The 26,371-nt window shown below is 39.7% G+C and overlaps 1 protein-coding gene across 4 annotated transcripts; it reads left to right on the top strand.

The window, feature by feature from the left end:
• The first annotated feature begins 2,696 nt into the window (after positions 1-2,696).
• dnajc10 (DnaJ (Hsp40) homolog, subfamily C, member 10) lies at positions 2,697-25,884 on the top strand. 4 transcript variants are annotated; one of them, XM_019274733.2, is made up of 25 exons: positions 2,697-2,825; positions 4,014-4,248; positions 4,422-4,587; positions 6,637-6,687; positions 9,116-9,198; positions 10,948-11,079; positions 12,178-12,271; positions 12,431-12,508; positions 14,054-14,097; positions 14,894-14,959; positions 15,186-15,251; positions 15,324-15,413; positions 15,520-15,630; positions 15,715-15,829; positions 17,173-17,300; positions 18,049-18,165; positions 18,552-18,653; positions 18,916-18,976; positions 19,068-19,162; positions 19,255-19,388; positions 20,896-20,949; positions 21,054-21,201; positions 21,407-21,529; positions 24,650-24,754; positions 24,836-25,884. In XM_019274733.2, exons 2-25 carry the CDS (start codon positions 4,039-4,041, stop codon positions 24,845-24,847), a joined length of 2,385 nt encoding a protein of 794 aa, XP_019130278.1. In that variant the 5' UTR covers positions 2,697-2,825; positions 4,014-4,038; the 3' UTR covers positions 24,848-25,884. The 4 variants fall into 4 exon arrangements, with proteins under 4 accessions (XP_019130278.1, XP_027132556.1, XP_027132557.1 ...); XM_027276755.1 differs by having other exon boundaries at positions 21,099-21,201; XM_027276756.1 differs by lacking the exons at positions 21,407-21,529; positions 24,650-24,754; positions 24,836-25,884 and having other exon boundaries at positions 21,089-21,201.
• Positions 25,885-26,371: the final 487 nt, after the last annotated feature.

The following is a 26,371-nucleotide window of genomic DNA, read 5'->3' on the forward strand; positions in this document are numbered from 1 at the left end:
AACTTTACACTTTACACAGGATTTCTTTTCCAAATCTGTAGACAAACTTGTTCGGCCTCTCACAATGTGCTCAAAAAATCAGAGAGACTTACAGAATTTGGCCTCTAAGTGCGGTCACCTCTGTCTCTGCTCCTCATTGACTCCAATACAAAGATTTTCTGAGAGAAGCAGAACAGACCCCTGTTTTAAACTTGCACAAAGGTCTCCAAAATATTAACTGTAGAAACCCCAAATCACACCAAATTGTTCAGGAAGTCCTCACAGCGATGATGGTCTGGGTTTTTTTCTGATAGGAGCTACCATTACATCAGAATAAGCCTTAATATGACAACATTGACAACCACCTCAAGTTGCCGCGGTTACCTCAGGCCAGAGCCACAGTTAACCTATTGACAGTCTGTCAAACACATCCACACACACTCCTCTACCACACGCACATATGCACACACACGCACTCCCTTACCACACACACACACACACACACACACACACACACACACACACACACACAGCTCTGTCTTGACCTTAAGGTCGTGGGTTTGATTCCCATCTTGACAGAGATGGTATGCCCGGCAGTAGCCCACCTCTTTGGTCCTTTCAAGATTCCCCAGAAGAGATTTTCTAGTTGTAATTTACAGTGAGATAAGTTGTAAGATAATATGGTAATGATCTTAATATCAAAGTTTTGAGCCAATGTGAGGGACTTTGTGTTTGAAAAGTACCATATAAATAAGTTTGATTTGATATCCACTGTTTTTCGTTCTGTGCTTTGTACAGGCAGCAGATTCCCTCCAGGAATCCATTGAGGAAACCACCATGGGTATATAAGTCTTGAAACTCAGAGATGCCAGTGAAAAACCAGAGGACATCGGCATTGTCCTTGAGTCCCAGATTGTGATGCAGGATCTAGACAATGTTCCTTTAGCTGCTGCCATGTTGTTTGGCCTGATTTATGCACTGAACTTAAACTACCCCGCTGAGCTTAAGTACACCTTTTGAAGTACTGCAGAAGGTGGTTATGGAGCTTGAAGGAAGTGCACTTTCAAAAAAAGCCCAAGTCCTGAAGAACAGACTTTACCAGTGAACTGGCTATCCAGGCTCTCCAGCTTGATGGAGTTTGAAGACATACTGTATGCATTATTTCAACTCTTCCAGTTGTTGGACTTTTTTTGGGGGGCAGGTGGGAGGCTTTTTTTTTTCTTTTCTCCCTTTTTTTTTAGAATTTAATGACAATGGAGTTTTCCCCCCACTTTTAGAGTTTGGGGTGATTTTTGTTTACCATGAACACTGATAATTGGAAACAAGACCCTATAATTACATAATGTTTCACATTATGGAAAATTTACATGTCCTGTAGTCATGGTCAGGCTGTGTGCTGTGTACCATTGAGTGAAAAGACGTGTGTATTCAAGTGAAGATTTTCTCTGTTTCAGTGTGTTGTATGAACATGAATGAGTTTCAATGTGTGTGGTGACTGTATAGCCTGTATAGACTGTATTATCTGTTCATCCATCCTATCCTCACCTGTCTTTGTTGAGAAAAACCACCATCGGTAAACAGCACCGATGGTGGTCATTGTTAACCCGGGCCTTGACCGATCCGGTATGGAAGTCATAGATTCAATTCGCATGTTTGATTTGGCAAATTTTACGTCGGATGCCCTTACTGATACAACCCTCTGTATTTATAAGGGCTTGGGACCGGCACAATAAGACATTGGCTCGTGCCCCCTTGTGGCTACATTAGTATGCACACTTCCATGTTTGTCTAAAATGTAAAACTCCAGGAGTTACATTAGGTTAGGCCGCACCAGCCATTAGGCTGCAGAGCTACAGCAGCTAATAATTTAGTTTGCATTGTGCTGCACTGCGCTTCTAGTTTAAACTAGACATACTATCATCACTAAAGGAAGCGAGGTAAAGGGGAGTGGTGGTGGCTACACCCACGTGACACACACACAGGAAGTGACGCTTCAGTCCGGCGTCTCTTTTAACCAGCTGTAGACGGAAATAGATCGTGAAAAAAGCAGAACAGCAAAATCACATCAGGAAATATTATATGAAATAATGTTGAGAACATCCAGATTAGCACAGCAGGGGAGGGAATAACATTCATGTGGGTACCAGCTCATTTAGGAATACAAGGAAATGAAAAAGCAGATCAAATGGCAAAGGAGGCAGCAAAGAAAGAAGAGGTGGAAATGAAAGTAAAATTATCAAAAGCACAAGGGAAAAGTTTAATATAGAAAGAAATAATTAATTAATGGAAACAATATTGGAAAATCCAGGGAAAGGGGAGACATTTATATAAACTACCAGAAGAAGTAGGTGAGGTGGGTGTTGTGGAGGTATCAGAGTGGAACAGGTGACAATGAGCAGACTAAGAATAGGGCACAGTAGATTGAATAGCACACTCAACATAGTAGGGAAACATCAAACTGGTCTATGTAGCTGTGGAGAGAGAGAGACAGTGGAGCATGTGATGGTTGAATGTCATGGATATGAAAGGGAGAGGGAAGAGATGACAGGAGTAGTGGAGAAAAGTTTCTAAAGTCTAATAGAATGTGGGAAATGTAGAGAAGGGAGGAAAATCATACTGGGATATCTTGTTTTAACTGGGTTAATAAAAAATTTTTAAAAGGAAAAGAAAATTAAGTAGTAAAGAAGTAAAGTCCAGAAGAGGGCGGTATATGCAACTATAAGGATGCCGACTGCCGTAAAACACCAAAGAAGAAGAAGAAGAAGACGAAGAAGAAGAAGAAGAAGAAGAAGAAGAAGAAGAAGAAGAAGATCTTCGGCTTCAGACTTTTAGACGACGACGTAAAGGTATGAAAGCCGTTGTTTTAATCAGAACGGAAGTTCGGCAAACATTAGATAAACGTTAGCTTTAGGTTAAATACGACATGGTGTATAGCCAAATGAAGCTAAGCAGTTGTTGCTGATGACCAAGGACATGCTAGCTTAGTTTAGCTTATTCGAACTTTGCTGCTGCAGGAAAAAAAAGAAAAGCAGTGTTTTTACTTCTTCTAAATATGACTGTTTAATATCTATAGTATATCCATACTCAATGTACCCGTATAATATTTACGATTACGCCGAATGTTTAATTTGAAATTAGTCTTTTATTTTAAAAAAGGATTACGACTATCTTACAGACGACTCTGTTATAGGAGAGACAGCTTAAAAACATTAAATATACCATTGTGTTTATGATTAAAACGTTTTTATTAGACCATTTTTTGGGGGGAAAGGCTTCCCATTTAAAAGAGACGTGGGCTGCTCATCCAAAGATACCTGATATTGCAGAAAGCTGCAGTTGACTCTGTCTTACAGAATTATAGGTTAAGGTTCATTGTAATATAATACTTATTGGTCACATTTCAATCAGTCGTTGTTATACTGGCCCTGAGGTTTGCTCTCTACAAGTTCAACCAGAACTAATATGACGCTTAAGCAGAGTCTGAGTTAGCCAAATCACACAATCACACATCGGACCTACTGACTGCTACTGTTTGTAGTAGAGCTGAGGACTGTGATTACTCTAAGCAACATATATGGGAAATAATTACAGTATAATATATCTCAATACATTTCATATTTCAATTAGCGGTAGACATTCCTGCAGCCACTCCCATGTTCTAAGTCACTCCACCCTTGCCACATATACAGGCAAGACATTCAGATACACAGAACAAATAGTACATGGAGCAACTAGTATTATTATTAAGAATTATAATATGGGTGCTGGCTACCCAGGAATAACATTTCTTGTTTTTGCTTTGTGATCGCTATCATGACTGTAGTTATACGTCAGGTTTTCTTCATCACTCTCTGTCATAAATTATGAATGTTTGACTCTTCTTTGATACAAAATGGAGCAATCGTGTGCTTCAACTTGCGTTGCAAATACTTTAATTTGCTATATGGTACACCTTTCTTGTAGCATTGACCTGGTCATCTGCACGACGGGAAGGAATGATGTTTGTGTGTATGTGTTCCATCTGTGTCTCCTAGTTAGTTGCTGGTCACTGTGGGTGTGATGGGGCACAGGGTTGTCACTGGGGTTCAGCAGCCCCGTCCCATCCAGCTTATATTGCCGCTAGTGCTCCTTGTCATCCTGCTGGCAGCAGTTTGGGCGGAGAGCCAAGACTACTACAAACTACTGGGAGTCAGCAGGGAGGCCATGACCAGAGAGATAAGACAGGCCTTCAAGAAGCTGGCCCTTACAATGCACCCCGACAAAACCCCTGTGAGTTCCTCTGATAAATTACAAATCATAAACACAGACACAACTTTTGAGCAGAAATACCTATGTATAAACCAAAGCCCCCTCACACCCTGATTCAAACGGGAATTACACAAAATCCCCCATAAAAAGCTTGTCAGTTTACACAAAATCCTCATTAAAGTTTTGTGTTTTAGGGTGACCCCTCAGCCCATGAGAAGTTCCTGCAGGTGAATCGAGCTTACGAGGTTCTGAAGGATGAAGACCTCAGGAAGAAATATGATAAATATGGAGAAAAGGGGTTAGATGAGCAGCAGCAGGGGGGACGCTATGAGAGCTGGAACTACTACCGATATGACTTTGGTAAGTCTCTGTTGTCACTAAGGCTGAGCAATTTTATCGATCCTGCAATATATATCGATATTTTGTTTCCGCAGAAAGTATCGATTTTTCAGCCGCGAGTATTGATACATTTAATCCCATTCCCATTCAATCCTCCGTGTTACGCCTGGCACTCTGCTCGCTGCCTATTTTCCCATTGTTGGCTTTGCAGAAAGAGCGATTAGGTCAGCCAGCTGCTAGTCTCGCTGTAGAGCATTTCTAGCAAGTTACCCGTCTAGATACGCAGATGTCTTCCTCTTCCTGTTTATGCAGTCAGAGTGAGGAGAATCAAGAGAATGGCGGCGAATATAAATCCAGCACCTTCATGGTTAAAAGCAGAATTGCTCCCACCACTTCGGATTTAGGCCACATTCAGACAGGGACAGGGAAACTGGCAAGTGGTGGTGGGGGGTGAGGGGAGCTGAGGTGGGTTGCTGTGGGCGTGTCTATACCTATTGAATGTAACCGTAATTTCAAGCTGTCTGCAGAGGTTTGGCCGATCTGAATCCGAATGACAGGTTCCCCTCAACTTTCTGGAGGATCTTTGCTTTATTAAGTGGCATGTCCGAGGAAAATGAGCCAAAAATTATATTTTCATTCAAAAAAACTTTTCACTAGTACTGTTTGAGGTGTGATATGACAGAAATCAGATTCATTTTGTCCAGCATTTGCAAGCTGTAGACTCTCTGCCCAGTCAGAGCCATATATTGTGTAATTGATGCTAGCGGTGGGCGATATATCGAATACACTCGATATATCGCGGCTTGTTCTACGTGAGATGTATGAAATGACTATATCGCGACCATCGAGTACTTGTCACGTAAATGTTTTAAGCCGTCGAGATTTAATTCTCCGGAGTTTTGCCTGTCACTCACTCCTGGTGCTGCTCATAGCACGCAGCACACTACCCCGCCCACCCAGAAAAATCCCCTGCACGCATGCGTATTTTTTGTATTTGTAAGTGAAGAGCCCAAGCGAGTTAATTGAAGATGGAGACGGACGACTTGGTTGCGAAGAAAAACAACTGCGGTCACGCCAGCCGTCTCTCGTTTTCGCGTGGTCACGTCAGCTGCTCCAATATTTTCAAGTGCGCCCTTATTGCCGACTTTATGTCAAATACTTTGAGAAAACTGGGAAAGTCAGTGCTAGCTTACTGCAGCGTGTGGACACTTCTGGTTTTCAAAATAAGACGTGGGGTGTTAAGTGTATTAAACATTTATTTATAAAATATGAAGAATGGTTAAAATTTGATTTAAAAAAGTGTCTCATAAGCCAAGTATGATCCTGCACTGCTTCACTGCTCATATGTACATTATGAAATATATTAAAAAATTCATAAAAAATAAGACAAGTGTTAAAATGCTATAAAAAGAGTGTGTGTCGTATAGCAGGTGTAGATCGACTGTTCTACTCTGATTTTGAGCCAGTAGGTCACATGACCTGGAAGCTATTGAGCTTTAAAGCTCATTTACATTATGAAATGTATTAAAAATTCATAAAAAATGACAAGTGTTAAAATGCTATAAAAAGAGGTGTGTCTCATACAACAAGTGTAAATCTACTGTTCTAAATTGATTCTGAGCAATTACAATGCGATCAAGGTAATAATGACATTATTTATTAGAAATAAACAATACAAAACAACAAAAATATCGAGATATATATCGTGTATCGCGATATAGCTTAAAAATATCGAGATATTGGTTACAGGCCATATCGTGCAGCCCTAATTGATGCTTTCAGTTTTCATTTCAGTTTTCATTTCAGTTAATTCAATCCAAGTCAATGGAACACTCACAAGATGTCACCAAAATCACACTGTCCCTTCAAAGTATCGTATCGTGAGATTAGTGTATTGCTACAGCTCTAGTTGTCACCATGTACACCTGTCATATGTAACCATAGTGAAGCTACAAGGGCAACACCTTTGTGTTTTCAGGACAGTTTGTGTTGAAACTATGATAGGACATTAGAATGTTGCAATGTGCAGTCTAACAGTTGGTTGATATTTAAATGTGTTTCTCTGACCAGGTATCTACGATGACGATGATGAAATCATCACGTTGGATAGTGGAGACTTTGGTGACTATCCTCTAGATTAACTTTTTTTTTTACCATTTTAATGTGTGTATTGGTAGTGTTGATGGTAAAGATCAATTTTTTTTCATTCAAGCAGACATGTTGGATTCAGCGGCCACTCCAGTGATGTAGTTTTGTACTTTCATAAAGTTGGGGGACTGAAAAAAACATGTTGGATATCCTCTAACTTATGACGCATTCTCTAGGTTTTAAGGTCCTGTACTATATGGTATTCTGAGTGTTGCTTTCTTAATCTCCAAGCCAAAAGGCTCATCATCACATAGTACAGTGCCTATCATAAGTATTCACCCCCTTTGATGTTTTACCCTGTTATTGCTTTCATAAATTAATCATAGTCAATAAAATTTGGCATTTTTCACACAAAAATTTATTGGAAATGTCAAAGTCAAACAGATGTCTATAAAGTAATGTTAATGAAAGAAAATTATATAAATAATTCTTTGCATAATTATTCACCCCCTTCAAGTCAGTATTTAGTAGATGCACCTTTGGCTGCAATCACAGCAGTGAGTCTGTGTAGATACCTCTCAATCAGTTTTGTACATCTGCCCACTGCAATTTTGCTCCATTCTTCTTAGCAAAACTGCCCAAGCTCTGTCAGGTTGCGTGGGTATCGGGCATGAACAACCCTTTTCAAGTCCAGCCACAAATTCTCTATAGGATTGAGGTCTGGGCTTTGACTCGGCCACTTCAGAACATTTACCTGGTTCTTTTTTTAGCCATTCCTGTGTAGCTTTTGCAGTATGCTTTGGATCATTGTCTTGCTGGAAAATAAATCTTCTCCCAAGCCGTAGTTCTCTTGCAGACTGAATAAGATTGTCCCCCAGGATTTCGGTGTATTTTTCAGCATTCATTCTGCCCTCTATCTTTACCAGGTCCGGCTGCTGAGAAACATCCCTACAGCATGATGCTGCCACTAACATGCTTCACAGTGGGGATGGTGTGTTTTTGGTGATGTGCAGTGTTTGGTTTCCGACAAACATAACGTCTTGTCTGATGGCCAAAAAGCTCAATTTTGGTCTCATCAGACCAAAGAATCTTCTTCCACTTGACCATGGAGTCTTCCATATGCTTTTTGGCAAACTCTAGTCGAGATCTAATATGAATTTTCTTCAACAGTGGCTTTCTCATTGCCACTCTCCCAGAAAGCTTTGAGCGGTGAAGAACCTGTGCAGGAGTTGCTATATGCACAGTCTCTCCCATCTCAGCAGCTGAAGCTTGTAACTCCTTCAGAGTAGTCGTAGGGGTCTTTGTGGCTTCTCTCACTAGTCTCCTACTTGCACGGTCACTTAGTTTACGAGGGCGGCCTGATCTAGGCAGATTCACACAAGTCCCATATTCCTGCCATTTCTTGATGATTGATTTCACTGAACTCCGGGGGATGTTCAATGCCTTGGAAATTTTTTTGTATCCATCCCCTGAATTGTACTTATCACTAACCCTTTCCCTGAGTTGCTTGGAGTGTTCTTCTGTCTTCATGGTGTAATGGTAGCCAGGAATACTGATCAACCCTTCTCTGGACCCTTCAGACACAGGTGTTTTATACCTCAATCACTTGAAACACACCCACACTCAGGTGATCTTCATTTCACTAATTGTGAGACTATTGGCAACAATTTGATGGACCTCTATTGAATTAGACCATTAAATTAAAAAGGGGGTGAATAATTATGCAAACAATTATGTCTTTTACATATTTTTATTTCATTGACATTACTTTGTAGAAATCTGTTTTCACTTTAACATTAAATAGTTTTTTCCAATAAATTTTTGTGTTTAAAAAAAGCCAAATTTTATTGACCATGATTGATTTATGAAAGCAATAAAAGGGTAAAACATCCAAGGAGGTGAATACTTATGATAGGCACTGTATTTCTGCTGAACAAATCTAGCTTCTCACATAGATCATTTACTTTTTTTAGGGCCCGAGCACTGACAGCGGTGTGAGGACATATCGGAACTGAAGGAATTTTTTTCACGTTATTAGTGACGAGTGTCGTAGGCACTCGTCAACTACTCCCAGAGTTAGCAAGGTATGGGAGTAGTCAAATCAGTAGTCAAATTCAAATTGGGCATCATTTTCCAAAAACAACCAAGTTTCACAGTTTTGACAAGTGTCTTTGTGCTATTTTCAATTAAATATGTTAAGTTTCAATGTTTTGCACACTAACATTTTTATTCTATTTACATTTAACACAGTGTGGATGTATTACACATTATTCATTTCTACATGTTTTTATTCTGCTCTAATTTACCATTGCTATTGTACATGTAAAATAAGTTATTCTGCTTGTATTTTTCTTATTTTACACATTCACCTTTTGGAAATTAAGATGTCTGCTGAATCTATCTGCCTACCACCTTACTTGCTTCCTTGACATTAAAGCCAGTTTATGTTTGCATGTTCCAGATTCAGCAGTGAACTCTGGAGAAATCTGGTTCATCAACTTCTATTTCCCACGATGTTCACATTGTCACCAGCTGGCTCCAACGGTAACATAACATACACATGAATATAAACACTGAACACACACCTTGTCTACAAGTAACTGATTCTTAATTTTCACTGTAAGCTTTTTAGTTTTCTTTTCTTCCTCTATTTGTAGCTCAGTTTTATGTTATTAAATATGATACTTTCTACTTTTTCAACTTCACCTTCCACCTAAAATGTTATCTGAGGGCGAAGTTGTTGTCAAGACCAGCTAAACAGAGACCAAGTCAAGACCAAGACCAGACAGTATATAGTTAACTTAGGTAGCTTAGCTAACATGAAGCTAATATTTGCCAAATCCCTTTGGGTGAGGCCCACGTCTCCCAGCCTTCTCAGTTAGTCCCACAGATTTCCTTGCATACATTTTTAAGTATATAGTACCATGTAGAGTACGGCTTCACTAAATACTTGGTTACCGTATTTTCCGCACTATAAGGCACACCTAAAAGCCTTCAATTTTCTCAAAAGCTGACAGTGCGCCTTATAATCCGATGTGCCTTATATATGGTCCAATATAGGTTAATCATGGCTACCGTAATCAGGGGGCGTCGCCGAAGTAACCATAGACATGTATACGTAGATGCCACATTGAGCGCTAAATCGTACGTCGACGCCATTTTGGATGTGGCAAAGTAGAGCGCAACCCTTTTCCTTGTATTAGTTTACAGGCAGATCTGCCACATCCAATATGGCGGACGCGTTAACGTATCGCAGCAACGGACCAACCTGCTCAATGAGGCGTCTATGTATATATGTCTATGGAAGTAACAGCGGTAAGAACAGTAAAGAGGAATTCCAGTCCAACACCATTTGTGTGGCGAAAATACTACGTCACTGACATTACCTCGGGAAAAATAATAAAACAGCTGTTTATTCATTTTGGGAGTGAACAGAGTTGTCAGAACGCTGGTTTGTATTCTATTAATAAAGTTTGACTGACTTATCTGACTGTTTTGTTGACATTCCCTTTAGCCAGCTCCATCTAGTGGATGCATAATGCAACCCCAGCCACTACTGTAGCTTCTATGCGCCTTATGTGGTGCGCCCTATATATGAAAACAGTTTTAAAATAGGCCATTCATTGAAGGTGCGCCTTATAGTGCGGAAAATCTGGTAATATTAAAGGTGCTCAGAACAGAAATTTTGCAGCTGTATCAGCCACAGGTCACACCATTCACAGTCCCAAAACTTCATAATTTTTTTTGAGCTGCTTTGTAAAATAGCAAGTTTGATTTGTTGGAAGAACTTTGTAGCTGTTGGCTCCATGCTCTTGTTAAACCTCAACCATACCTCTCTTTAGTTTTCTGTGCCACACAGGTGTTTGCTCTACAACTACAGACTGCAGAAACTCAAGTTCCGTCTGAAGTGAAAAGTATTTTTAGTTCATTATGAAAGTGTGGCAGGACAGGTTAGGCGTTATTTTGTGATTAATAGGAAACACTGGTGATATCCACACAGTTGTGGTCTTGAAATAAAATCCAGAGTCCTCTTTGTCCGAGACAGAGGCAATACTGTGTAAAAATGCAGTCGACTCTGAGACGAAACGGGTCAATCCCCAGTTCCATTCCCTGCATCAGTGTGCGAATGTATGGTTAGGTCCTAAAACTGATGAGCAGTTGGCAGCTTGCATGGCAGCCAATGCCATCAGTGTATGAATGTGTGTGAATGGGTGAATGAGATACGGAAGACTAGAAAGGTGCTATATAAGTACAGTCCATTTACCATTTTCTGTGTGTTTGACTGTATCTCAGTGGAGGGAGTTTGCAAAAGAGATGGATGGAGTCATCAGGATTGGAGCAGTGAACTGTGGAGACAACAACCATCTTTGCAGGAGGAAAGGCATCAACAGCTACCCAAGTCTGTTTATATACAGAGCAGAACAGGTTTGTTTATTGATTGTGTCCTTATTGATTACCTAACTAACCGGTGTTAGTGAAACATGGGCCACTACAATATTGCATAAATGGAAGTACCTGTTCAGTCCAAAACACTGAATTTGAATTTACGCCAGTTCATTATCTGCCATTCATTTTTATCTCTCCATTTTAAAATGCTCTCTATCTTCTTCCTGTGGTTGGGCTGAAAACAACCTGCATGTTTACAAGAATAAAATGAATTCACTTAGCTGAATTCAGTTCAGTGTGCCAGACTCTAATGCAATACATTTCTTTACATTCAGTTTCAGCAAAGAAATAGTTGGTGTTGTGTCACTACCCAGAGCTCAGTTACATTGTACAAGGACAGGTGTGCGCAGAGTAGGAATGACAGAGGCTCTATTCATCTGTTTACATGTCAGTGTAGCTTCAACATGACATATTTAAAAAAAAAAAAAGAAACAAGTTCAAACCTGAGTGTTTTGCTCTTTTAAAAGGGTGTGTTGTAGCCAGTTTTCATATGTGCTAGTGTATGTGTGTTGGGATGTCACCTGCACAGCTGATCACATGGGAAGGTAATCACAGCAGCCAGGTATAGCATAGATAGGGGAGTCACAGGTGGACAGGTGGAGGGTATCAGGAATTGGGGAAGCCACAAAGTTTTGCAACCGTGTGTGTGTAAAGGACTTTTGTAGTTTGTTTTTATCTGCATAAATAAACTTTACATACATACGTTATGGAAGACCTGATTTTTTTATTTTTTTATTTTTTGGGCACCACACGGACTCAGATTGCCTTTTTTGGTTGTTTGGATTGCCACTACAGGGTGTTCTAGCATCATTATGCTATTATATCAGTGGCAAAAAAACATGCACATTTAACACATTTCTTAATGTTATCATGATAGACATGCCCAACAGCAAGATAAACTTAGTCGTATTTTGGATTTGACTGATGTGATTTCCTAATTAGCATCTTGTCCATAATGTACTCTATATGTTGTTTTGCTGTCTGAATAAATCTTGCTAACCTAAATTATGTCAGCTTTAGATTGCATGAAAGCCATCTTGTTTAGTTATCATTAATGTTTTAAGTTATTTTCTATAGAAACCAGAGAAGTTTAACGGGGAACGTTCTAAAGACTCCCTGGTCCACTTCTCCATGCAGTTCATCACAACAACGGTCACTCAGCTCTGGCAAGGTAAACCACTCTGAATGATTGACATCATTCGCATCATTCACATTCTCATTGCCTTGTTTCAGACTTCTGACTCTTTGTACAGAGATTCACAACGAATAAAACTTAACAGCAGTATGCTATGAGCTACTTCATATCACTCTGTGGTTGTATTGTTGCTAGGTAATGTGTTCAACGAGATAGAGAGTGCGTTCTCGTTAGGGCTTGGCCTGCTGATCACCTTCTGCTTTGACACTGGAGGTAACACTCATACATTGTGTGTGTGTGTGTGTGTGTGTGTGTGTGTGTGTACACACGTATTTATGAGATGTTTATGTGTGACTGACACAAACCTGCCTCTAAAATAAGCTAATAGCCACATTTAAATGCAATAGACAAGTTTCTATCTGTAGATTGATAATATGTAGAATGTACATATTTCACACTAAAATGTAAACAATTTGGACCTGATTTAATAAACAATAATGCTGAATACACACATACTAAGGCTGAACAATTTTATCGATCCTGCGATATATATATATCGATATTTTGTTTCCCCAAGAAGTATTGATTTTTCAGCCGCCAGTATCGATACCCCAAGTCCATTCAAATCCCCCGTGTTATGCCCGGCACTCTGCTCGCTGCCCATTTCCCCCGTTGGCTTTGCAGGAAGAGCGATTAGGTCAGCCAGCCTCTAGTCTCGCTGTAACGTCTTCCTCTTCCTGTTTACGCAGTCAGAGTGAGGAGATTCAAGAGAATGGCGGCGAACATAAATCCAGCACCTTCATGCTTAAAAGCAGAAGTGCTCCCACCACTTCAGGTTTAGGATTGGGCGGATTCACCCAAAAAGTTTAGTTTACATATCTGTGAATATCTCTAAAATGGTTTATGATAGAGAGATGTTTTTTGCACTGTTTTCCTGATTTGTGGTTTGTGTCTGTGCGACACTTCCTTGTTGTTCTATGCCACCACATAAAAGACCAATCGAAAAATAGATGTTTGTCAGACTGAAAGCGCAGTCAACGAATGGACAAATGTTACTAGGCAGACTAGTTTCTTTTTCAACCAATGGTATCTGTGACGTATTCTATTCTAAATCAAAGGACTCTGGGGTCTTGTGGGGGAGGGACAACAGAAAAAGAGAGCTGTGTGCGCAGAACAGAGTACAGGGGTCAGGGATCACACATAGCAGAGTGACAGAGGGCCCAAAGTGACTGCAAAGTGACAGAATAAATTCATAAATACTGTTTTTATTGAATGACAGGTTCCCCTCAACTTTCTGGAGGGTCTTTTCTTTACTAAGTGGCATTCCTGAGGAAAATGGGGCATGAAAAATTATATTTTCATTCAAAAACTCTTTACTAGTACTGTTTGAGGTGTGATATGACAGAAATCAGATTCATTTTGTCCAGCATTTGCAAGCTGTAGACTCTCTGCCCAGTCAGAGCCATATATTGTGTAATTGATGCTTTTCAGTTTTCAGTTCAGTTAATTCAATCCAAGTCAATCACACTCACAAGATGTGACCAAAATCACACTGTCCCTTTTTAAAATCTTTCAGAAAATGATGTAATCATATCGAATCATATTAAATCGTATCGTTGGCTGAATATCGTCTATCGTGTCGCTACAGCCCTAACACATACATTTGTTTTCATCTGAAAAAGTATCTTTAAAGAACTTCAGACATATTAAAATATTCTTATAATACAAAGTTGCTACATTTCCATTTATTTCTAAAGATATTCTACATTGATAGGGTGACAATCATAACTTACTTAACTAACTCTCACTCTCACTCAGATTGCTTGGAGCCAAGAACAAGACAGAAAGTTGCTGGAATGCTGGTGAGAGAACAGTAGTAATATTATCTTTCAAGTTTTCCCACAGCTGTTTGTAGCAGAGAAAGGCTGTGTCTAATAAATTATTGACATCTCTGCTATGCAGTTTTCCATGGCAAATGAATGTCTTTTGACTCCTGTTCCCTAGTTGATCCCTCTCCTGTGCAGAAGAGAATTTGTTTTATTTTAGTAATTTTTAGAAGTCTGGAGTTTTCTTTTTCTTGATTTTTTTTTTTTTCATGTTTATTGTGTAAAAATTAGATATTGAGAGGAGGAGAGGATCAGACTGTTTGACATGTTAGAGCTAATCATTCACACACATTTACACACTGATTGCTCAGCCTTCAGGAGTTATTTGGGGTTACTACTGAAGACTGAGCCATCAGTGTGTGAATGATTAGCTCCAAAAATTGATCAGTTGGCACCTTGCTTGGCAGCCAGTGTAATCTGTGTATCTTGAGTGGTCAGATAACTAGCAAGGCGTACAGTCCATTTACAATAGCCCATTTCTTACAAGCATTTAATGTACTATTTGGCTATAATACAAAAAATGTAGTTTAAAAGAGCTTTGAGTGGTCAGAAGACTAGAAAGCCGCTATAGAAGTACAGTCCATTTACCATTCTCATTACATTAATGAAAGAAACATTTGAATAATAATGATGGCAAACAACTCAACATGCATCATGCAGCAGTAAAGGATGTGTGAATATGTAAAGTCCCATTGACTTTAAATTAAGTTAACTTTAAGTTAGATATTGACAAGTTGGACTGTTGTGTAATTTTATATAATATGTTGTGTAGGATGGTCTGGTTAAGGTGGGATGGATGAACTGTACCTCAGAGGAGCAGCTTTGTGGCAGTTTCCAGGTAAGGCTTGGCACCATAGCTGTACTACTGATATCATTTGATGTGTTAGACATGTTAGTAACTCCTCAGTTTGGGGTCATTTTCCTCCCTTGATTCTTTCCTAGTTGTGTTTATATGGGAGTATCATCTGAAAAGCAGCAGAGATAGATACTTTGTTTCTGAGCACTCCATGTCACATCGATGTCGTTTTCCTGCACAGGTTGTGTTATTTTCTATTGAATTTCAGGTGACCAGTGGAGCAACAATTTTTTTCCCACCTGGAAGTTCTCTGGATCAACAAGGCAGTGTGCTGGTAAGACACAGAACACATTACAGTATAGACAGTATAGTACTGCAGCACTGACTTAATTTGCATTTGTTCCAGTGGTTGAATACTCTGGACAGTAAAGAGATTTACAATCAGGTCATCAACCATCTGCCTGATCTGCAACTGCTGACCAGCGACAACTTCCAGGTCCACACTCAAATAAATATACCCTTGAACTTTCATATACATCAACACTTCACAATACATGTCAAAACATGCCTCTTGTTAATGATATGTGACTTCTTGTCTCCAGAGCAAGCTAGCCCATCACCGCTGGTTGGTGAGTTTTACATTTCGAGACAGAAGCCCTGCCACCATCGAGTACAAGAAGCTACAAGCTTTCCTCCGAAATGACCACATACAGGTGTCTGTCTGTCCATTTGTCCATCTGCTCTGTCTGCCTGTTGCTGCCTGCTGTATGTCCAACTGATGGTGTCTGTCTCTCCAGGTTAGCAGAGTAGATTGTATAGCAGACTCAGAGTTATGCAAGTCTCTCTACATTGATAAACCATGTGTCGCTGTCTTCAAAGGACTGGGAATCAATGACTTTGAGATCCACCATGGTGAGTACTACAGACTAGGGATGTTGCTCATGACAAATTTTTGCTGTCCATTAAACAAAAAGGTAAATGTAGACTTAAGTCAAAACTAAACAAAAGCTCAAAGAGCACATATACCACCAGGCTTCACAAGTCAGTTACGTTAGATAATCCAGTATTTTTACACACATTTGATGCTGAGGAACTTTGTCATATTATTGGCATTTCAATGGCAGTAAATGTGTAAGGATACTGCTGAGATGGGAAACACTTCCTGCTGGACAACGCCATAGATTATTATGATGAGAATGAAGATCTCCTGTTAGAGTTTTTATCATGTATTTTTCTCCACCACTGGCTGGATTCACTTTGTGATGTGAACAACAACATCACGGATCAATCAGTCAATCTATCTTCAACCTCTTTCCAACACCCTTCTTTTCAACAACAGTTCCACCATATTGTTATTCCCCTCCCCTGGATGGTTCATCGAAACAGATTTGGTGTTTGAAGTTTGGTGGTAGGAAGTAAAATCCACTCATAGAATCCCAGAGCAGACAGCAATGATGAAATGACTGAGATTTAACTTCTTAAGTGTGACAAATATGACATCTTTGTACAACAGCACAAGGATTAGTTTGGGCACTGCCAGCTGTGTGAACATGCAGACAGTCAGTTAACTGGTAATTGATAAAATATTACAACTAAAGTGACTTGTATTTTTTTATTTTTTATTTTTTAGTGTCAACCAGTCGCAGGGATAGCAATGTTTACTTGACTAGTTTCACACATAGGGATGTGTCTACATACTGTACTCATCTATGGATGGTGATGTTGGTCTGTATTTCTGTTGGTCCACCACTTTAATCCAGATTGAACTGGACCAAACAGTTGGACAACTGACAATGCTTCATTTCAATTTTAATCATGTAATGCCAGTTCATAACAGACCAAACTCTGTATTACATTATTTACAAAGGCCCAACAATTCTCAGTGAGTCCTCTTCATTGTATGCTAAGGCTCGACTTAACTCACTTGACTCACTCTTCTCCTTGTGAAAAAAGTAACCTGGTACCAAAAGTGAGTCAAGCTAAGCCAGGCTGTACCAGGCAGTGGAAATTAGGCTAAACAGTGCTCAGTAGATCTGTAGTGCTCCCATCATGTTTTTTAAAATTATTGTCATCCAGTTTATGTGAAGAAATTGTCATGTTGAGATGTATGGACGTACATGTATATGGCTGCTTTTAACTAACAATTTTTCATTTCATTTTTTTTCTATTAAAAAAAATCAGTTGATTCATTGCTCAGCTTTAGCTTACTTGTCTGCGACTTCACCCTGTCTGTTGTGTAACCTGTATGTCTGTAGGTAAAGATGTGTTGTACAACATTGTGGGTTTTGCGAGAGACAGCGTGCACGCTCATGTGACAACGCTAAGACCTGACAACTTTCCTTCAGACAGAAAAGAGCCCTGGCTGGTCGACTTCTTTGCTCCGGTTTGTAACTACTTTCATCATGTGTTGGTATGTTTTAGTTGTAATTTAGTTCTGTAGTTTGATTGTGTCCACAGTAATGCAAGGAAGCTTTATATCTGAAACAGAATGAGCATGCAGCATGGCATGCATACCAGGTAGTGTGTCCTGGCCTTTAGTCCTGTACTGTAACTTCCAAGCTGTAGGCAGGTCAATTTTATTTTATTTATAATGCCTAATATCACAAATCACAGTGTGTGAAGGGGCTTTACAGTTTGCAGAGTACTGTAGACAGTGCTAACTGTTTCTTCTTAATTGAGATGGAGGTTAGGTTTCCCCCAAAAAACTGTTGAATGAAAGACAGACAGGCATAATAGATGCACAAAATGGATCAACAATAATCACAGTGTATAACAACTCTGATGAAAATACAGATATATGTATTTATTAATACACAAGTGAAGAGTATGGATGCAAGAGGACATTAAATAACTTCACGTGTCAGAGTTAGAGATATTGACTCAATGACAGGAGTTGCAACAGACTGCAACTCATTGTGAATTCAACCCAACACGAGGCTGACCACTGAGATTCAAGAGTTCACCCAATGGTGCACTTTGGGGAACATGAAAAACTCTACACATCAGAAAACACATTGCTTAGGAAATGTGCTTCATTGTCTTCAACTCAGTTTGTGCCACTGTAATGGGAGACAAGAGAAAATAATGAAAAACCAGTTTTTGTAATGATATTATTTGATTCATATGTGCAGTGGTGTCCTCCATGTCGAGCCTTATTGCCTGAACTGAGAAAAGCTTCAATCCAATTGTCTGGGCGGATGAAGTTTGGTACTCTCGACTGTACTATCCACCACAACCTCTGCTCTATGGTAAGCAAATACATGTTTGGGTTCAGGTTGTACCATTAATTATAAGCTACAGACAGGTACATGCTGTGAGGGAATTTTCTGTTCTAACATACCCCAAATGGGGGTTACAGTTACCTCCAGACTATGCTTGACCCTGTGTACAGTACAGTGTTAAATCCTAGATTGTTATTGAGATACTGACTTCTCTCCTTGAGACACAGAGCAGCTATATTTTTGTATTTAGTAAAGCAGGCACTATTGTGATGATTACTATGTAACTGAGGTCAGACACAACAGATAATAATTCCTGTGCACTTTCCCTCCACTGACCGAACTGACCATTGACCATTAAAATTCTACACAACACATACTACAAGTTGATCATTTGCCTTTCTCCCATTTCTTAGTACAATATTCAGGCTTATCCCACCACAGTCCTCTTTAATGGTTCCTCTGTCCATGAATATGAAGGACAACATTCAGCTGATGGGATCCTGGAGTTCATACAGGTAATACTACACGCCAATTAAATACTAATACACAATACAGCTAGCAGTGAGCAATGTAGTGTAAAATTTTAAAAGAAAATCAGGATCTATGTTTAAACCAGAAAGGTGCAGACTTAACAAACATTACCCTAACTAACTAACTACTAACTAACTAGAGGGAAAAAAAAGGCTGCACATTACTGACACAATCACACTTTTTTGGTTGCATCAACAGCTAGTGAAATACATTTCTGGCTGAAATCTATTCTTTCTCTCTCTGCAGGACCTAGTGCATCCATCTGTGGTGGTCCTGGATCCATCCAGCTTCACCGAGAGAGTTAAAGGTTAAACCATTTTTGACAGAAACGGATAGTCCCGGAAGTAACTGCAGGATCAGGGATTAATCTATTTCATACTCTCCTCTTCTTGTTACAGATGGACTTGAAGGGAGTATCTGGTTGGTGGATTTCTATGCTCCATGGTGTGGTCCCTGTCAGGTTCTGATACCAGAGTGGAGACGGATGGCCAGGGTACAACACGTCACATACACAGAGTTCAAATACACCACACACACAAGTTGTCTAACCTGCATGTCACTTTCTTTATGTCTCTAATCACCAAGCTGCTGTCAGGTCAGATCCTTGTTGGTTCAGTTGACTGTCAGAGGTTTCAGTCTTTCTGTCAGAGTCAGAATGTGAGGGCATACCCAGAAATCCGCCTGTACCCTGGCAAAAGCCGGAAGCCAGATCACTACATGTAAGTACCACACTTTAACTTTTCTGGGGTAAAATTACAATCAAAAGAATCATCGTGTTATTTTAGTTAGTTTTTGTGACTGCACATGATACATTCAAAGTTGTTTATTTTCTGAATTGACTGATCTTCATGTCTTAAAGTAATGATGGACTGTTGAGCAGTTCTTGCTATAATATGAATGGATGTTTATAGGCCTCTCTACATGTAGTGGGGCTGTAAATAACATTCATGCATGTGTGCACGTTTCAACAGTGATTGAGATTTCTGAAATGTAAACAGAAATGTATTCTTCTAGACTAGGGATCCACCGATTGTGAAATTCTGGGCTGATACCGATGTTTAAAATAACAACTTGGCCGATGCCGATGTTTTTTTTGTGTTATTTTGTCCCTCTGTGCCATGGAAACATTACTGAACTGTCTTAAAAGTCTTTCAGCTCATCATCATACTATCCTTGAATGAGCACAAATTCAATCAGACAAATTTATGAAACAAAAACAACCTTTTAATGTCAATTATTTGACATTTTAATTTGACCTTAATTCACATGACAAGTTCTTTTCTGAAAAAGAGAACATATCATGCAGGGAGGGCCCTGCTCCGTCGTTGCCTCTTGCGCTGTCTGTGATCTGTGCTTTCTCCATCGCGCGTCCCATCCTCGGCACAGGCAGCGTCAAGTATTGCTTGTGCGCGTTGTTTAACATCTTCATCAAAGTAGCGATCCTTGTATGACTTTGTTTACATTAAAACTACATGTCTCTCAGTCCGTGGCTTTTCCTAAATATATGTGTTTGATGGCTTCTAAAGCTTACAACATATTCAAATGAAACAAACTTGATTTCTGAGCATTTATACCTCGGACGCCAATCTGCATATAAACGACAGTTATAGACCACCGTGTCCAGCTGTGGTCACAGCAATTATTACAATGTTTTCATTTCATTCTGTCACTTGTAATGTTTTTATACTATCACATTTATTTTTAGCGGTATATGTGAATTGGGAGCGAGCAAGAAACAGAGAGGAGACACCGGGCTTGCACGGGCATAAACTGAAACAGGCTGGTTAGAAATGTGAGGGAGTGAGGGGGGATCGGATGGTGACTCAGGTAGCGATGAGGAAACTGTCACTGTAAGCTGCACATCTGTCAGGTGTGTGTGTGTGTGTGTGTGTGTGTGTGTGTGTGTGTGTGTGTGTGTGTGTGTGTGTGTGTGTGTGTGACTGATGCCTGCTGAACAGAGTCGCAGGAAGAAGGATCTGAAGTGCCTGTGTTTTGGCTACAAAAAACCATGGGTCACTGCCATCGGTGAATGTCAACTTTATTTGCCGATGGCACTTAAGGAGGCGAACATCGTCCGATACCGATGTTCAGCCGATGCATCGGTGCATCCCTAATCTGGACAAAAGTTTTCCTGAAAAGCTGTTGGTGCAATTGTTTGACATTAAAGTCATTTCTCACTAATCAAAAGCTTCTTGATTTTCTTGATCTGTGTGTCTGTTTTTTCAGGAGTTATAATGGTTGGCACAGAGATGCCCATTCACTGAGAGCTTGGGCATTGAGGTGAGACACAAACATTTCATGTCTCTCTGGTGTCAAAGGATCAATGATTAGATTAATGGGGACTCCTTCAGATCTGTAGTTCTGTTAATGTCTTGTGTGTACAGCTCTTTACCCAGAGTTTCTGTGGACCTGACTCCAGAGTCCTTTAGGTCTCAGGTTCTATCAGGTCAGGCTCATTGGGTTCTGGATTTTTATGCCCCTTGGTGTGGACCATGTCAACACTTTTCCCCAGAGTTTGAGGTCCTGGCACAGGTGAGTCACCTTGTTTATTTAATAACTCTTTTATTGAATACATTTTATTTTTTGTTAATAACTTTAGTTCCGTATAAGTCACATCCCAGTGAAGGCAACATTTAACTCTACTAGACTCTGACATGAAAAATAAATTGACATGTTGTCATTGACATGTTTCAATGTACGGAAGCTCTTAAAGAGATATCTTTTATGTTATTGACAGATTCTTAAAGGGGAGGTTCGGGCAGGGAAGGTGGACTGTCAGTCTTATCATCAGACCTGTCAATCAGCTGGAATCACTGCCTACCCAACCGTCAGATTCTACCCATACCTTGGAACAAAAAGGGTGAATTCACACACAGCAGCGATAAAGACCTCCACCTGGCTAAATTTCATCCAAAATGCTAAGTCTGTGACCATTTGTTGTTTGCAGGGTGTTAGCCCACCACTGTCAATCCCATAATGCCTCGGGTTATATCACTGTACACCTGTTCTTGACTTGTCAACCAATCACAGGCAGAGTAGGGCAGGTCTTTACAGGAAAATGAAAAAATAGGTGTGCAATAGATCTGAAATGCATTTCAATGGACATAAAACATTAAATTTTCCCCACCAAAAAAAAAAAAAGAAAAAAAACTTTTCACAGTCCTAGTTTTCTTCTTAGTCATACTTTAAGTTATGATGTCAAGTTAATTGTTACTGCAATACAGTATTGATCTAAGGTTATGTGCATGAAAAGGTGTCCAAGAAATTGAAAAAAACATCAGGTAGAAATGCCAACAAGAAAAAAATCTAAATCTAAAAGATTTGATTTGCAGACAGAACGCATCGTTTGCAAATTAAAGCAAATGGAATTTTAAATTGATTGTTGATCCAGAGACACCTCTGGTTTATGTGAAAGCAAATGGAAATTCTATTGCATGTCTGTCCGGCCTGGGATCCCTCCTCTGTGGCTCTTCCTGAGGTTTCTTCCACCTTTTTTCCCTGTTAAAGGGTTTTTGTGGGCAAGTTTTTCCTCACTCAAACCGAGGGTCTAAGGACAGAGGGTGTCACTCCCTGTACAGATTGTAAAGCCCTCGGAGGCAAATGTACTTTGTGACTTTGGGCTATACAAATAAAATCTGATTTGATTTGATGTGGTAGCAGCAAATTTGGTGTAGCAGAACAGTACTGTGTTTTAAATAAAGAAGTCAGTCAATCATTTGATTAGATTAGATTATACTTTATTCATCCCATGGGGATATGGGGAAATGTATCAATCAATCAAATTTTATTTGTATAGCCAAAGTCACAAAGTACATTTGCCTCGGAGGGCTTTACAATCTGTACAGGGAGTGACATCCTCTGTCCTTAGACCCTCGGTTCGAGTGAGGAAAAATTTACTCGTTACAGCTGCAAAGTGTGATATACACGACATAAATAAAGTAGAACGGACAAAAACAGACAGAAGGATCTTACAATCTGCACAATATAAACAAAAAAGCAAACAGACAACGTGCAAAAAGTACTGAAGGTAAAAGTGCTGTGTTAGAAAAAATATTGCAGTTAAAGTGACTGATATAAATGGTATTGCAGAGGTAAAGTGATCATGATGATAAATAATATTACAAAGGTAAAGTGACCATGATATAAATGATATTATCCACACAGAAGTTGATATAGTCTGTAATGCAGTGGGTCATACTGTCAATGTCACTGCCGTGGGGGCTGCAGACCACTCCTTCACAGGCGGTTGTTTGTTCACCACAGGGGTGTAGTCTGTGACCAGATGGACGAGGTTGTGATCTGACCTCAGGAAGAGCCACAGAGGAGCGATTCCTCTCCCAGGACGGACAGATGTGCAATACATGTCACGTGTACAGAACAAATCAATACAAACATATTGTACAATTACAATAAATGATAAAATGACAATGAATGATAAACTGATTACAGTAGCAGTGGAACCTGTGAGAGAGATGGAGAGACACAGATGCACAGCTGCAGCAAATAATGAACTAACTATAAACTATAATGGAGATATGGTAGCAATAATGACAGTAATAATATATGTAGTGGACGTCATGCAGGACCACAGCAGCAGCCACGATTCATGAGAACCTGCTGGACGAGAGAGCACAGAAACACCAGGGAAGAAGTTTAGTTAGTAAACATGCATTAACATACAGTTACTGCAATAACATGTGAAAACTCTCTTGGGAGGTAGTAGTATGGCCGGAAGTCTCTGGTGCAGAGTTGCTCCTTCACACTGATGTGTCCCAGGTGGCACCATCTATCATTCACAAACACAGCAATTCCCCCTCCCTTCTTCTTACCGCTCTCCGTTGCTTTCCTGTCCACCCGGACTAGTTGAAATCCGTCCAGGGTGACTTATGAGACCGCCGAAAGTTTATTCAGCCACGTCTCAGTGAAGCACATGAGGCTGCGTTTGCAGTACTCTCTCTGCAGCCGGCTCAGCGCTGTTGGCTCTTCCGTCTTGTTGGAGAGAGCTCTTCTGTTCCCAATGATAACAGACGGTAAACATGGCTTATACCGTCTTTTCCACTCTGTGCTTCACTCCCACTCTGCATCCTCTTCTCCTTCTCAGTACCTCACAATTACAACCTTCACCTGGTGTCATGCTGCATACATACAGTAGTGTGTAGTTTTCAACACAACAGCACAGTACAGTAAAAGGAGTTGATTTAGCTTGCTGATCAGTGCTCCAATGGCCCACTGTGGCTGCGCCTCCTCAATCTTTGTAGTCAGGTATTTCAAAGTGATCTACTGGAAAAAGGAATGCAGAAAACAACCCTTGTCTTGTTTTGTAAACCTGTTTTGATGAGCTAGAATTTTAGAAGCTTAGTTTGCTGACCAATACTTATAGTTTCCCTTTCACTGCTTCATAATAAAAGCTACTGCACTTCACTAGTTGAATGTTCTTAATGTAATTCTAATGGCAGCAGTAGTATGGCTGTAGAAGAGTTAACTAAAGAGTGAGGCTAATCAACAGTAAGTGAATAACAGGCTGCATCACTTCCTCCTTGTTCATAAATAAATATGACAGATTAAGATTGGTGTGAAAGAGTCAAAGATGGGCCAAACACAGCTTCATGGTCTAAAACAGGGGTAGTCAATTCTGATTTTAGAAAGTTCCAGATATAGAAAATGTTCTCATGTTCAGGTCTGCAGCATCATCATGTTTATGTTGCCTTTAGTCATACATTACACTGATTCTTTTATTTATTTATTTATTTATTTATTTATATTTATTTAATTTATTTATTCATTCAACATCATGGTCAACAATATTTATTTTCAGTGTGACTCTGGACTCACCGGTCAAAATGTAATCACCAAAACTGAATAAAACTCAATGATATGTTGTTTCTGGCTCTGGGTCCAGACCTGTGGGTCTGTCTACCATGGTTTGCCTATTAGTGACCTGTACTATAAAATATGTGTCATTGTATGTGTGTATTGACAGCATGAACACAGTGGAGTACACATCAACAGCCGAGACGCTAATGTGATTGCAGACACCATCAGACAGCAACTACAACAGTCGCCACAGTTACACAACAAACTGAAGGTAAGTAGCAGTTCAAATGAAATTTAAACGGAAACCAGACAATGTACCAGATGATCTGTGATGTCTGCCTTTTCTCTGCAGGATGAGCTCTGATGTTCTTCAGGTGATGCAAGGAGAAAATCGGTCAGGGAGTAGCAAAAATTGATTTGATTGGTCTAGTTTAAAGATCACTCAGTCAACACTCCCAAGACCACAGCTGTAATGCAGAGACAGACAGATGGACACCGACTGTTACATGCTGTGCTGAATGTGCTTTGACCATGTCTTTGTTTTTATTTTGTCTCCATTGTTTATATTTACTCTATGATGTAAAACTGTGAGACAGTATATATTGGAAATATTACTGAAACAAACTCTCACTCACTCACTCACTCACTCACTCACTCACTCACTCACTTACTTACTTACTTACTTACTTACTTACTTACTTACTTACTTTTGGGAACATTACATTCAGTCATACATTCATTTCCTGGAGACCTACCCTAACCCTAAACTTAACTACTGCTTGCCTACCCCTACTCCTAACCTTAAAGGGATAGTTTTAGGATTTTTGTGAGTTGTATGTGGTACGATTTTATAGGAGAATCAGACAGGGATTCTGGCACAGAAGTAGAGTTATGCACTGCTGTGGACAGGGTCAGCAGAAAAATATATTTTAGCCACAAAATAGCCTGCCTAAAAAAAAAAAACACGAGTTAAAGTGTATGCTATATAAGAATATTACCACCACTTTACCTTGCTGTCAGACAGCCTTTTCAATTAAATGTTTTTTTGTCTCAACTGAAGAATTTACGTATATCTATGTATGCCTATACCTAAACCCAAGTGTGCCAGGCACAACGTATTATGCTTCAGATCTGACAGTACCTCATAAAGTACCTCTTCCATCCTGCAACTTCCAAGAAGCTAAACTATCCCTTTAACCACCTATCCCTAAATACTAACCTAAAATCAATATGGCTTTTGTCTCCAATTGAATGAGTTATTAACTTTCCTTTAGTCTAGAATATCACGAAAATGATGCAAAATCAGACCACACAGATGTTGACATAGTGTTGTATTTTATTGTGTAGAAACTATAATAAAAAAATTCTGTTAAGATTTTGACAGTCGCATTAGTTAAACAACCGTGTGTGTGTGTGTGTAATAACTTTTATGTATATACATACCCCTAACCCTATTACAAATTATAATCCAATTTAATGTTATTTATATAGGGGCGGCTGTGGCTTGGAGACGGCCACTAATCAGAAGATCAATGGTTTGATCCCCGGACTATTCCCCTCAAGCTTGCATGTCGAAGTGGCAAGATACTGAACCCGAAATTGCTCCCGGTCCTAGTGTGTGAATGTGTGTGAATGAATGGTTAGCTCCTAAAAACTGATGAGCAGTTGGCACCTTGCATGGCAGCCAATGCCATCAGTGTATGAATGTGTGTGAATGGGGTGAATGAGATATGTAGTGTAAAGCGCTTTGAGTGGTCGGAAGACTAGAAAGGCGCATTTACCATATAGACAATCATAAGAAGTTACCTCAGAACAAGTCCAGTTTATGAAATAATACTAATAAGATGATCACAGTTAGGTTTCTTTAAAAAAGGTTATGTGTTATTAA

The sequence above is a fragment of the Larimichthys crocea genome, unplaced genomic scaffold, assembly GCF_000972845.2.
Source record: "Larimichthys crocea isolate SSNF unplaced genomic scaffold, L_crocea_2.0 scaffold541, whole genome shotgun sequence".
Taxonomy (NCBI): domain Eukaryota; kingdom Metazoa; phylum Chordata; class Actinopteri; family Sciaenidae; genus Larimichthys; species Larimichthys crocea.